The sequence below is a fragment of the Canis aureus genome, chromosome 1 (genome assembly GCF_053574225.1).
Source record: "Canis aureus isolate CA01 chromosome 1, VMU_Caureus_v.1.0, whole genome shotgun sequence".
In the NCBI taxonomy this organism is placed as follows: Eukaryota; Metazoa; Chordata; class Mammalia; order Carnivora; family Canidae; genus Canis; species Canis aureus.
In genome coordinates this window covers 119,352,133-119,366,275 of record NC_135611.1, presented here as the reverse complement: position 1 = coordinate 119,366,275, position 14,143 = coordinate 119,352,133, and the positions used below count along the sequence as shown (strand labels likewise).

The window sequence follows — 14,143 nt, the reverse complement described above, 5'->3', positions numbered from 1 at the left end:
CCAGAACACCCAACTGTAAGTGGCCAGGAGGGAATGTCACAGGCGGGGGCGTAAGTGGGTGTGGGACCATTCCTGAGTATCTGGGATTTATTCTTCTGTCAACAGGGAGCTACAGATGGGCCTGGCATCTGTTACTTTATAAAAACAAGAAAAGGCGGCTGTGTGCTGAAAGGACACCGGCGCCATCCTCAGACCCTATGCGGCTGCCCTCCAGCGCTCCCACGGTCAGCACTGATGCCTATGACGGCACTCAGATTTCCACCTCTGGCCTGCCTCAATCTCAGCATGCCCCAAATAAGTCCCTGATCTGCCACAGCACCTTTTCTTGCCAGCCCTCCCCATCCCAGTGGCATGCTACCCAGCTGTTGGAAGACAAAAAACTGGAGTCACCTTCAACTCCACCCTTTACTCAGGTCACAGTCAGCTCCGCCCAGGGTGTTCCCCTTAATCACCACTCTACTCTCAACTGTCACATCACCCTTCACTGCCACCTGGACCCTGCAGCAGCCCCCTAACTGGCAACCTGTTACCTCTCTTGCCCTACAACTGAGTCTCCAGTCTGAGGCTAAAATGACTGCTTAAAATGCAAACATGACCTTATCATTCTCCTCAAATCCTTCAAAGGTTTCCCATGGTTCCCATTTCTCTTAAGACAAAGTTCAAGCTGACACCACAGCCAACCCAGCCGTTGCCTGTCAGACTGCCTATGAACAAGTAGGCCTGAGGCCTGGATCGTCCTCTCCTCCTTCCTGACTGTGCTTCCCCTCACAGGGTTCCCAAACTCCAAGGCTAGAGGAGCGAGATCTCCCTACTAGATGGGGAAACATGACCACATGGTCTTAGCGTCAGACATGAAAAGTCCACACACCTCCCCATTTCAAGTGAGGACGTGCCAAAGGCCCTGCTTCATTTCTCTCTATATTCAGAATAAGTGCAGATATAGAACAAACAAGAGATATTTCATTGCTATCAAAGAGCAACTTGACAGCTTAGGAAGAAAACTGGTGGCACATCAGAATTGGAGGGCCACTCCCAGGGCCCACAGAGATAATGCCCAAGCTGAGAAGGTGATGCCTTGCTGTGACCTAACAGAAACCAATTATGCTGCAGGTATGCACAGGCTGCCAGTATCAGCAAGGGAGGGAAGCAGGCAACCTAAGAACACATACAACAGGATGCCAACTTGTCAGGACACAGACCCAACATGAGGAAAATATGTTTACCTTTCTGGTAATAGGATTATGTATGATGTTTATTTTTACTCTTTTCATTATCTACTCTGAGCTATATAAGTGTGGCTCATTTATAGTAGAAGATTTTTTAAAGACTCCTAAATAAAGGAAAAGATAAGAGAAATTTAATTGACATTCAAGTGACTCATGCCTTTTCTGAAAAACAGACCAACTGACACATTAAAAAAAAAAGAGATGAGCATTGTTTGGGGGACCATCTTGTCTGAGGGGCTTTCTGAGATGGAGCAGGTGGCAACAGCAGGGTCTCTCAGCTTCCTAAGTGGAGCACAATAAACAGCCAAAGTAGCCACAGGCAATACTCACCACTCCACAATTTCCGGATGAAGAATGGTGTTGTTGACATTAAACCTGTAGAGAAAAAAAAAAAAATCAAGCCTATTAGTTCAATGGTCTATCATCTCCCAGCCAGAAATACCTCTTTCAAGACATACCAAGAGAGGGCCCCAAGCCCTCCTCATGACCCTCTGGCCCATAGAAGGCCTGCTGTTCACTTCCTCCAGCAGCCTTGCAGCCAGGCCAAGTTGTCTAAGCACAGTTAGTTGGAGAACAAGCTGCTTGGCTGCAAAACACCATCCTCTACTCTTGCTAAGCAGACCTAGCAGCCATGGTCTCCTTTGTCAAGTATACCAACATATACACAATAGGAGTCCCAGAAAAAAAGGAGAAAGATAAAGAAGAATCTGGTGGGGAAAGCCCCCAAACTTCACCAATTTAATGAAAAACATTAATCTACACATCCACAAAGCCCAATAAACTCCAAAAGGATAAATTTCAAAAGACCCACATTCAGACATATCATAATCTGTCAAAAGACAAAGCCAAAATCCTGAAAACAGTAAGAGAAAAAAAAAAAAAAAAAAAGCATGGCATACAAGGAATTCTCAATAAGATAAATAGTTGATTTCTTATCAGAAACCATAAAGGCCAAAAGGCAGTAGGATGAAAAAAAAAAAAAAAAAGATGTGTCAACCAAGATTCTATATCCAGCAAAGCTATGATTAGAAAGAAATATTCTATAATGAAAGAAAAATTAAAAAGGTCCCAGATAAACAAAAACAAAGAGTTCATTGTTAGAACACTTATCCTACCACAAGTCCTAAAAGGAATCTCTCAGACTTCAGTGAAAGAACACGAGAGTAACTTGAAACCACATGAAAAAAAAGGGGGGGGGGGGCATTGAGAAAAGTAATTACACAGGCAAGTACAGAGACAGGACTAATGTATTTTTTTTGTCCTCCTCTCTGACCTAAGAGGAAACTGCATAAAGCAATAATTGTAAATTTGTACTGACCCACAGAACATGTGAAGATGCCATCTGTATGCAGCAACAGCACAAAGGAGGGGACAACATGCAACCATACAGAAACAAGGTTGTTGTATGCTACTGAAATTAAGGTGACATTAATGCCAAGTAGGCAGTCATAAGTTTAAGAGGTCATTCATAATCCCCCAGGTAACAACTAAGAAAATAATTAAAAACATATAGAAAAGGAGATAAGAAAGGAATAAAAACCATGTACCACAAAAAGTCAATTAAATACAAAAGAAAGTCATAATGGAGAGGCTGAGGAACAAATTTGACATATGACATAGAGAAGCTACTAACAAAATGTCAGAAGGAAGTGATTCCTTATCTGTAATCACTTTAGATGTAAATTCATTTGATTCTCCAATTAAAAAGCAAGGATTCACAGAAGGAATTAAAAGAAATATGATCCGAGGAAATGCTCTAAAAATACACACTTTAGAGTCAAAGACACAAAGAGGTTGCAAGTGAAAGGAGGAGAAAAGATGTATTACACAAACAGAAACCGAAAGTGAGCTGGAACACTGCTAACATCAGACAAAACAAAGCTTAAGACAAAAAATTTTGCTAAAGATAAAGAAGGACATTCTATACAAATAAAAGGATCAATTCATGAAGAAGACATAATAATTATAAACGTATATGCACCTAACAAGACACAAGATATATAAATCAAAAACTGACAGAACTGAAGGGGACATAAATAATTCAATATCTGGAGACTTCAATACTCTGCTTCCAGTAATGGATGGAAAGACTAGATGGAAGATGACAAGGAAATAAGAGACTTGAGCAACACTGTAAACCAACTAGACCTAATAGACATCTCTAGACTATTCCACCCTACAGGAGAATACCCATTTTCTCAAATGTGCATGGAACATTCTCCAGAATAGATCATATATTAGGCCATATAACTACTCCCAATAAACTTAAAAGGATGACATCATATTGAGTATGTCCTCCAAGCACACTGGAATGAAATTAGAAATCAGTAACAGAAGAAAAATTCATCTGTGGAAATTAAATTTTATATTCTTACATAACCAATAGGTCAATGAACCACAAGGGAGAGTGAAAATACCCTGAGACAAATGGAAACAAAAATACAACATACCAAAACTTACAGCATGTAGCTAAAGTAGTGCTTACAAGGAAATTACTAGCTAAAAATACCTATGTTAAAAAGGAAGAAAGTTATCTCAAACCAATGACCTACTCTTCCATCTTAAGAAACTAGAAAAAGAAGGAGCACCTGGGTGGCTCATTCAGTTGAGCAACAGCCTCTTGATTTCGGCTCATGATCTCAGGGTTGATATCGAGCCCCATACGTCAGGCTCCGCACTGAGTGTGGAGCCTGCCAGGATTCTCTCTCTCTCTCTCTCTCTCTCCCTCTGCCCCTCTCCCCCCACATATGTGTATACTCTAACTCTCTCACAAATAGAATAAAAATCTTTTTTAAAAAAAAACTAGAAAAAGAAGAGGAAACTAAACCCAAAGCAAGCAGAAGGAACAGAATAACAAAGATTTGAGCAGAAATAAGTGAAATAGAGAACAGAAAAACAATAGAGAAAAATCAATGAAATAAAAATTGGTTCTTTGAAAAGACTGAAAAATTGATAGTTTTAGACTAACCAAGAAACAGAGAGAAGGCTCAAGTTACTGACCAGAGGTGATATATTATTACTGATTTAAAAAAATTAAAAGTATGATAAGAGAATATAATGACCTATATGGCAATAACTAGATAACCAAGATGAAAAAGACAAATTCCTAAAGACACAAACTACCAAAACTGATACAAGAAAAAAAATCCAAATAGACCTATGACAAGTAAAGAGACTGAATTAGTAATCAAAACCTTCTCACAAAGAAAAGCCCTGGATCAAATGCCTTCATCATGAATACCACATGTTTTAAAACGAGTTAACACCAATCCTTCACTAACTCTTACTAAAAACTAGAAGAGGAAGGAACACTTCTCAGCTCATTCTACAAACTCAGGATTACCCTGATTCCAAAACCAAGACATCACAAGAAGCTATGCATGGAAATCTCTTATGAACATTGGCGCACACACACAAAGAAAAAATCTTCAACAAAATACTAACAAAATCCATCAACATATAATGATCCAGTTGGATTATCTCAGGAATGTAAGGTTACTTCAATAGACAAAAGTAATCAATATAATACACCATAATAACAGAATATAGAACAAAACCACAAAGATGTAGAAAAAGTATCTTACAAAATCCAACAACCTTTCATGATAAAAACACTCAATGAACTGGGGAAAGGAACTTCCTTAACCTGATAAAGGTATCTACAAAAAACACACAGCCTACATCATAGTTAATGGTCAAAGATGAAAAGCTTTACCCTAAGATGGGGAACAAAGTCCTTCCTCTCCACTTTCGTTCAATGCTGCACACAAGAAACATTTATCATAGTCATCGTACACTGAAAGTTTCAACAATTTTCAAAGCACTGAGATACAGAAAACGCTCACTGATTACAGTAGAATTAAACTAGAAATCAGTAACAGAAGGAAAATTGTAAAATACCAATTCATTTGGAAATTAAGCAATACACTTCCAAAGACCCATTCAAAAAACAAATAACAAAATTAGAAAATAGGGATCCCTGGGTGGTGCAGCGGTTTGGCGCCTGCCTTTGGCCCAGGGCGCGATCCTGGAGACCCGGGATCGAATCCCACATCGGGCTCCCGGTGCATGGAGCCTGCTTCTCCCTCGGCCTGTGTCTCTGCCTCTCTCTCTCTCTCTCTGTGACTATCATAAATAAATAAAAATTGAAAAAAAAAAAAACAAACAAAATTAGAAAATAAAAGCATGAACTATCAGAACTGGTGAAATGCAGGTAAACAATGCCCAGAGGAAAACTGATAGCTCTAAATGTATCTATTTAGTGGAAAAGAACACTGAAAACAAATGATCTAAGCTCCCATCGCAAAAATGTTCCTTTCTTCTCTCTCAAGAAGCTAGAGAAAGAACAAACCTAAAGAAATTAAAAGGGAATTAAAAAGCACAGAAATCAATGAAACAAAAGGCAAACATAAAATAAAGAAAAATCTATAAAGCCAAAAGTTGTTCTTTAACAAGATAACCATAATTGAAAAGGGGGCCCCAGGAGACAAAAAGATCAGATTGGGGGCACATCATGTATGACCCCGAGCTCAAGCTGGTGTTGAGAGAGCTGGGGAAGCACAGCATGGCCCGACACAAACAAAATATAGGCCTTGGCAGAGAAGCTGGGGCAAGCCTTCAATCCTCTGGATTCTGAGCCCTGCTCCATCTCAGGTCAGGATATTAAATGCAGGGCATGGTGACTCGTGACCAAGCAGGGACTCTCCATGGCCCTGTTGCCAGTGTTTGAAAATACTTCTCTAACGCCGTGGTTGTGCAGTTGGCACCCCCACTGCTGGCTGAGCCCACTGACGAAGGAAGGACAGAGGAGAGAAGTGGGAAGGGGGCATTAACAGGCTGGGAGGATTCCAGACCTCCAAAGCTTTCAGAACTCCTAACTACACAAATAAGACTAACTCAAAGTCACCTGAAATGTTGTAGAATCAAAGCCCTACCTGTGAAATATGAAAGAGACCACAGGCAGCCAGCATGGTTCAGAGTCAAGAACAGAGCAGCAGATGACATATATCAAGACGACAACGCAGACTCTGCCTCCCATTTCCCCAAATGTCACTTTGACGTTAGGAAAAGCAATGGCCTATCTACTCGGCAGGCAAACACAGCAGTAAAATTTCACTTTACAAAATGTACGTACACATACACACATGCACCTACTGGACACGTGAGCGGCAAAGTGACCCAGCACACAGACACAGGTGCAAACACCACAGGTAAGATGAACACACGCACAGGCAGGCACGCCCGTAGGAAGAGACACAGACACACACACACAGATGTACACGCAACACACAGACATGTCGACACACCCACACAGCCATACACTTAGACTAATACAGAAAGATCCACCCTTAAAACACAAAGACTCGCACGAAAGGGCACTCAGATACAGAAATACTCAGAGAAACATTCCAGACACACACAGAGAAGAGTCCAAAAGACACTCCCCACGGTGTTGATGGGGTTTAACTTGGGGTGATGAAATCTGGATATTCCTTGCTTTTGCCTCTGCACTGGTTAGCATTTTCTACGACGAGCGTGTATCAATTGGGTAAAAACAACAACAAACCCACCCTGCCTATGAGGGTGGGAAGCAGGTGTCCTGGAAGCTTAGGGTAATCCCCTGGTGGGCTCGGCCTGGCGGCCAGGTGACAAAAATTAAATAGGATGGGCCCCAACGCTCCTGCCCTAGTCCCTGGCCTTCTCCCTGCAGTTTCTAAGCCCAGGAAGGAGGTGAGGTCTGCTGGAGAACAGGCCCTGCGAGGGGCCCCCACTGCCCACCCCTCCTAAGGGCTGGGGTGGGTTCCTATCTCCTCATGGAGATTCCACGGACCATAATACGAAGCCCAAGTTAACCAATATTAACTCGATAAGCAAGTTAACAGGAGCCACAAGGCCAAGTCCCCACCCACACCACAGACTGGCGTTTGGTTGTGATCATCAGCTTTTAACAAAGTCCCTCCATTTCCTGGGTTGAAAAATTCACATCTTTGAATATTAATATTCCTACATTAGCAACCCTCAAATTCAGCAATTTCATATTTAACTGCTTATTTAAATGGAATTAATTTGTAACCAATTGTCTTCAAATATGCAAGGCAATTTAAGTAAATGCCAGGAGATAAGAAATACGCTTATCCTGAATAACCAGCTGATGAAGAGTATCGGCCACACTTCTCTCTGACAACAGCACGAAGCTGAGCCCTCCGTAACTCAGTGCCCTGGCCCAGGGCTCCTGGGCAGTCTGCCTGCTTTGGAGGGAACGGTCTCATGCCAGGAAGGCACCCCCACGGGCCACCTGGCCCCCACAGATCATCTTTTCCTTCATGGTCAGCCTCTCTCTCTCTCTCTCTCTCTGTCTCAGGAAAATCTGCTCTCAAGCCTACCTCCTCAGATGCTAGCAAGGATCCATCATGTCTGCCTCTCTCCCAGGCTACAGGAACCAGGGGCTCCAGGCAGCCGTGGGGGGCACCCACAGGGAGAAGCCCCACACCCTCCTCACTGCACCACGACCCTCTTCACCTCAGCTCCCGCTAGCCTCGGCCACAGAACAGCCCTGGCCGTGCCCTCCGCAGGACCGGGGTAGGAGCACCTGACCCCACTCTCCAGCCAGAGCCCATGGGGTGTATGATCCTTCCATACCTTCTGTGGGAGCTAGCCCTGGCCCAGTGTGGCCACACACGGAGCTGTGGCCTGGGCCAGAGCCCAAACTCAGCACAAAGCCCAGCAGACTGTCCCTGCCTGCTTCCCTCATCCCAGGGAGGACAGAGACACCCTTCCTGGTGACCCTGGGGGCTCCTGGCCGTAGGGAGATCCCAGTGCATGTCCACCACCCCCACAACGCTCCTGTCTTCCTGTGCCCTCTGCTCCTGGTTCTCCACCGTCCCCAACACTGTGAGACCGGACACACTCCCTGCTGTGGGCACCAAGCGGCCTGCCCCTGACCTGAGAAGGCTGAGAGAGGTCTAAGGTCTCCCAGAACCAAACCCACAACCCCACCAGGGTCACAGGCCCAGAGGCGGCCAACCCCGAGGAGCCACATTTGGAGAGAGGGTCACAGGCTGACTGTCCCCCGCTGGACCAGTGCCCAGGGGTCTGGACTGGGTGGACAGGTGAGGCCCCTGTTCTACCATAAGCTCTTTCCTCCCCCAGGCCAACAGATAAAGGTGGGCTGGGAGGCCCATCAACATCAACCTAGAGGCCAAACCTGAACTTCTGCAACAGCAAGTGAGGAAGAAATCCAACCTGTGTGGTATTTCAGAGAAGTTCAAAAGGGTCAAAACCAAAATTTCCAGGAATAAGATGTTTTATTAGGGCAGTGAGAAGCAACCGGTGATAGAAACTGATGGAAAGTAGGGCAAGAGCAAGACTCACCTTGCTTAGGAAACAGGCTATTGTTATCCCCAGTGAACAGCTGGGGACGCGGCAGGCAGGGGAATGTAGTGGCGGAGCTGCAGCTGCCCTCAAGGACGATGGCAGAAGCCACGAGGGGACAGAGTCAAGGTGCCTGCAGCCAGGGGGAGTGGGAGGCAGGGCACCGAGCTGCACCCAGAGCCCGGGGAACACAGCGTCCACTGGGAAGACGCTGGCGGACTGCTGGAGGTGGACGCTGGGGCCCCAAGTCCTACCCCCGGCATGCAGGGTAGGGGCACCCAGCACAGACTCCTACCCAACAGAGCAACCCCGGAGGGCCGAGCTGCTCGACAGGGGCCCCAGTGGGAAGGGAGGGAGGAGCCCAGGCAGGCCAGAGGACTGTAAAGCAGAGAGGCACGTCGCGGGGGGGGGGGGCTCTCACCAGCAGTCTATCAGCCAAGACACAGGGATATGGAAACATGCGGGGGGGGGGGGGCTCCCTCAGGGCTGGGGAGTACCCCACCTGGTCAGCCCCATCCGGACTGGACTACAGACTGGGGAGGGCCCAGCCCGTGCCTAGGGAAAACGAACAAAGTTCAGGCAGTCCCTGGCTCTCCAAGAAAGCTGCCGAACGCCGACCGGGTGGGGTGGGGGTTGGTTTGGCAGAGCGCAGGCTCATCTGGGCTCTTGGCAGGGGCTGGGGGGTCCCACGGAGCAACAGCGGACGAAGCCTGAGGTCCGCATACTGAAGGGAGGCCAGACCTGCTCCTGGGGTGCTGGGGAGGCACTCTTGGCACCAGAAACCTCTACAGGGGGGCAGGCAAAGAACCCACAACTCACTGGCACTGAGAGCCTTAGAATCAGTGATCCCGAAGCCCACCTGGCCCACTGCACAGATGGGGAGACTGAGGCTGAGGGGCCAACAGGGCTTGACAGGGATGTGCTTGTGAACAACTGCTCACTGGGCACCAGCTCCGTGCCGGCTCCGGGGGAGAGCAGGAGCCCGTTATGCCCCCGGGGCAAGCCCGAGCAACAGCACGCTATGCCTGGGTGAGCTGAGGCTCCGACGGCAAGCTTCGTTAAGGTCAAAGCACCGGTCAGTGAGGCGGCCACGAGGGCTCCGTCCTCCCATGCAGGGCCGGCCCCCAAGGCAGAGAGAGACCCGGCCTCGGAGGGGCCAGCCCATGGGAACGCGGATGCTGGTGCTGGTCAAGGCAGATGAGCAAGGGAGCACCGGTGGTGCTGGGAGAGCAGGGAGGCCGGGCCCAGGACAGGCTACAGCACGCCGGGCCCTGGGGCGGGGGGTGGACAGCAGCCGTGGCCAGCACTCCAAAAAGCAAGCACGTGGCCACTGCGGGGAAATTCCCAAGAGGATGCAGGGATTTGAGCAATGAGAAGCAAACCTGATACTCGCCCCCACCCCTCCGCTCTTACCGTTGGGGGAGTGATACATATTTATGAGCTCATAATCCTTCCTAATCACCCCTACATCACACAGACGCACAAACTCCCTGTGGCTCCAGCTCATACATAATTATAAGGCGCTTCCTGTCACCGCCCAGGTCCAGCAAAGGATGACAGGACACAGTGGAGCGGTGCGAAGTGCAGTGGGGGACGGGGGGAGCTGGGGAGAGAGGCCCAGGAGGAGGGCTGGGGGCCATCCACGCTCAGCGGCCTGGAGGAGCAGATGCCTCCTCTCAAGGGCTCCTCTGCTGCAGCCTGGGGCCCCACAGATCACCCCCACCACCACACATGCCAGTCACCAGCCATCCCAGGGACACAGCACAGCTGCAGGGAGCACGCTCTAGGGGCCTCGGTGTGAGGGGGGATACGGGGGACACGGTGCCCCACCTCGGCCCCACATCTGCCTTTCTGCCCAGGGAGGCCCAGAAAGGGGGAGAAGGGTTTGGGGGATCGGCCTGGAGCTCAACGAGGGGAGCGAGGGCAGGGCAGGGGGGTCCCTCTCTGAGACTGGGACAACAGAGGACTCAGGCGGGGGGAGACGTTAGCAGCCAGGACTGAGGGGAGGGGCTGAGAAGAGCAAAGACCACAGTGCTGAGCACAGGGCTCTGGAGGGAGGGCTGGCCCCCCCGCATGTGCTCCCCGAGCCTGGGCAGGTCTGCACTTGCATTATGGAGCTCGACAGAGAAGTGGAATTTTTGGCAAATTATTTTTCTAAACATTTTCTCAAAATTCCCAATCCAACTCCTTAGCAGTCTCCTGCCCACGTGTTTTGTGTCCGGCTTGTAGATGGGGCAAGGCCTGCTGGTGAAGAGGTGACCGGGGGGAGGATGGAGACCATTCTGGGGGCCCCGGGACTCACCTGCTAATGCCTTCGAAGGAGGCCTCCCTACAGACACTGCCGCTGTCCGTGTTGACGCCACGCTGCAGAGACAGAGGGAGTGTGAGGGGCCGCCCTGCGGGGTCCCTGCCACCTGTTGGGGGGTGGGCCTGCCTCCTACATCCAGCCTCAGACTGGGGAAGAACCTGGAGCCCTCACCCCTGCCCATCAACGGCATCCCTTCCTGCCTTTCTGGCAACCCCCAGGCAACCCTGCCCTCCCCCCTGCACAAAGGCAAACTGTCCTTCCTCTGCCCCAGCTTGAACGGGGAGGATGGGGGCCACACAAATAGTATCCCAGGTGCCTGAGATCCCCCTCCATCAGACCGCCCTGCTGAAACCAGCTCAGGCCATGCAGGCACAGACCAATCTCTCTCCTAGGCTGGCCCCACCTCCCTCAGGCACACAAGTGTGCACACCCTACCCCCTGACAAGATCCAAAAATGCACGGTCAAATCCAGCGCCCCCAGAGATGTGGGTAGAACCCAACTCAGGCATGATGGGTGCTTCCAGTGACACCAGGGAGCTGTGGTACATTGCTCTCCTTCCCCCAACTGGGAGGAGACGCCAAGTCCTCTCCAAGGAGAGGAGACAAAACAAGGGACTCAGAGAAGAGCGTGCCATCCCCGGAGAGCCAAGGTGTTTTAAACAGCCCTTCTTCCTCAAGAATGGCAAGCCAATGTTTAAGACTGGCCCTCAAAGAAAACACACTGGGCCATCTCTGCCCACAATCATCTCACCTAATCTTCCTGCTCAGCCATCAGAACAGCAGAGCGGAAAAAAGAGACCATGTGAAGCGCTTAAAAAAACAAAACAAACAAACAAACAACAAAAAAAACCCAACCACCAAGAACGATCTCTGAAAAAGAATCGATGAATGAGGGAGACAAAGGTCACTGTGGGAGGAAAGAAGGGTTGTACACTCTCCATATCTGAAACTCCCCAAGGTCGAGAGAAAGCAGGAAAGCAGGCTGCTTCTCTGAGCTATTTCGCAGCAGCCCGAGTGCCCCCACGGCCCTATGTGAGGGGTCCACCGTGCACCCCACCCCGCCCCCAGGCTGTGGCAGGCCCCCCATTCAGTGCACCCAATTCTAAATCTGATGCAAAGCAGCCAGGTGACCTCACAGGCAGAAACCACGGGTGTGCTTTTAAAACTCAATTAACGATGGAGGAGACACAGGGTGGAAGCTCATTGATCTTCTACATCCACAAAGTCCATGAGCTCGGCCTGACACAAATGCATCCCCCAGCCGGGTTTTAACCCTTGGAGTAGGCGTGGTATCTTGTCCATGGAGGCCTTCTGGCAGGACACAGCAGATCCTGGGGACACTGGGGATGGAAGATGTGGTCCTGGATGTACCCAGCCATCCCGAGTGAGGTGTCGCTACGTGTTACTGACCATCATTCCTCCTCTGGTTTCCAAATCTGCGGGGGCAGATGGTTCCCTAAAACCCTTCCCTGTGGTGCTTGGTCCCCGGACACCAGCTACTTACCAAAGTGAGGAGGACAGAGGGGCTCTGTGATGTCAGGACACTGGCGATCTAAAAGGTCAGAAAGAAAAATCCACTTTAGAGCAACCGCAAAGACATCTGATGGGGATGATTCGCCACCGTTACTTCCGAAGCCCGCTCACATTTATGGAGCCAACTGTTAAGACAGTGATGTTGTCTCCATCCTGCAGATGAGGAGACTGAGGCTCACGGACGCCAAAGGACTTCTGAAAGCCACATGGCTATCAAGCGGCAGACAGGGACTCACACCTAAATCTGGCACACCTTCCCACATGCCCACATGCCCACCTCTTACCAAGGACTGTCCACCCGCCAGTCCCTCCTGAAAGACCTGTTCCTACTACCTCTTAGGCACTGACCCCAACAGCTTCCTATCCCAGGGCAGACACCTTCCTCCCTGCCCCCACTCATCTCCTAGACTGTGGGGAGGAAGCTTGTCCCAATCCCACCCTCTGTCCCCCACCCCATCCCTCCTCCAGTTCGACCCACTCAGGCCTCGTGTGCCTGCATGCTGGCTGCTTCCTATCCCAACCCCATGAATGAGCGTGCCATGCCACCTCATCTCTCCACACCTCCGCTCGGGGTCTTGCCCCTGCTTCATCAACGGGACTCAGAAGTGAGGCCCTCCGCCCTCCCTCCCCCGACAGGTTCGTTCACTCCCTCGTCTCGTCCCCTGCCCCATTCCCCTGGCCAAGTGCCCACCACGCTGCATTAGCCGGGATATCTGTACCCAGGAGTGCCAAGCACCGTGGTGGGAGCACCCTCTGCCTCTCCGGGCCCCCACTCCTCAGTCAGCCCTGCGTCTTGGTTCCCAAAGCCCTCCTGTCTGAGCCCCCCCACCCCCACCTGACAGTCCTCCACGCCCCGACACAGGGCGAGCATGAGAAGGATCTGTTGTTTGTTGTTTTAACAGCTTTACTGAGCTCTCACTGACACACTCTACAATGCACATGTTTAAAGTGCACATTTTGATAAGTTTTGACATATGTATATACATGTTTTTTAATACTGAGAGGCTCCCCGAGAAAACCCGGAATATACTGAAACCCGTAAGAAGATAAAATACACCTACAATCCCATCCCCAGAGACTTTTTATCTCTGCACGTGAGAACAGAGATCTGTAACGACATTTGGATCATGGGAAGTTACCCACTTCACTCATTTCCTGAGATGAACTGTTCTCCGACCACGTGATTTTTACCAGTCACTACTGCCGGGGAGGGTAAACGCTCCACAGCCCCTGACTATGGCCCGTGCTGGTCACTCCAGGCGTCGTCTCATTTAACCACCCATGAGGTTGAGGCTACACGTGTCCAGATTTCAGAAATGAGAAAGCTTATGGGTTCGATCGTTTGTCCAGGTTCACAGTTAAAAAAAGAGCAGAGGCCAGAGTTGAACATCTGGCTGCATGACAGCCTCGTAATGGAAATGGCACAGTTCATTCATTCATTCCTCCACTGGCTATTTAGATCGTTTCTCGTGATTAACTACTGTAAGTGATGCCCTGATGAACACTTTTACGTACAAGGTTATTTCCTTAACATAAATTCCTTTAAAAAATTATCTCCTTTAAAAAAAAAATTATCTCCTTTAAAAAGAGAGAGAGAGAGCCAGAGACACTGCTAGGTGAAGAGCCACGTTTCTTTGAGGTTTTTGATGCTTGTGGCCAGACGACTCTCCAGACGTGTGCCAACCGCCGTGCCCTCATGGCACAC

The 14,143-nt window shown here is 49.3% G+C and overlaps 1 protein-coding gene across 2 annotated transcripts in view; it reads right to left on the bottom strand.

Moving 5' to 3' along the window:
- PEPD (peptidase D) overlaps window positions 1-14,143 on the bottom strand; it is a 109,622-nt gene that overhangs the window by 72,224 nt on the left and 23,255 nt on the right. For both annotated transcript variants that reach the window (XM_077855872.1, XM_077855873.1), the window contains 3 exons: window positions 12,410-12,457; window positions 10,900-10,961; window positions 1,557-1,601 (listed from right to left, as the gene is read on the bottom strand). In XM_077855872.1, the coding sequence (XP_077711998.1) occupies window positions 1,557-1,601; window positions 10,900-10,961; window positions 12,410-12,457 (155 nt within the window). The remainder of the gene's footprint in view (window positions 1-1,556; window positions 1,602-10,899; window positions 10,962-12,409; window positions 12,458-14,143) is intronic.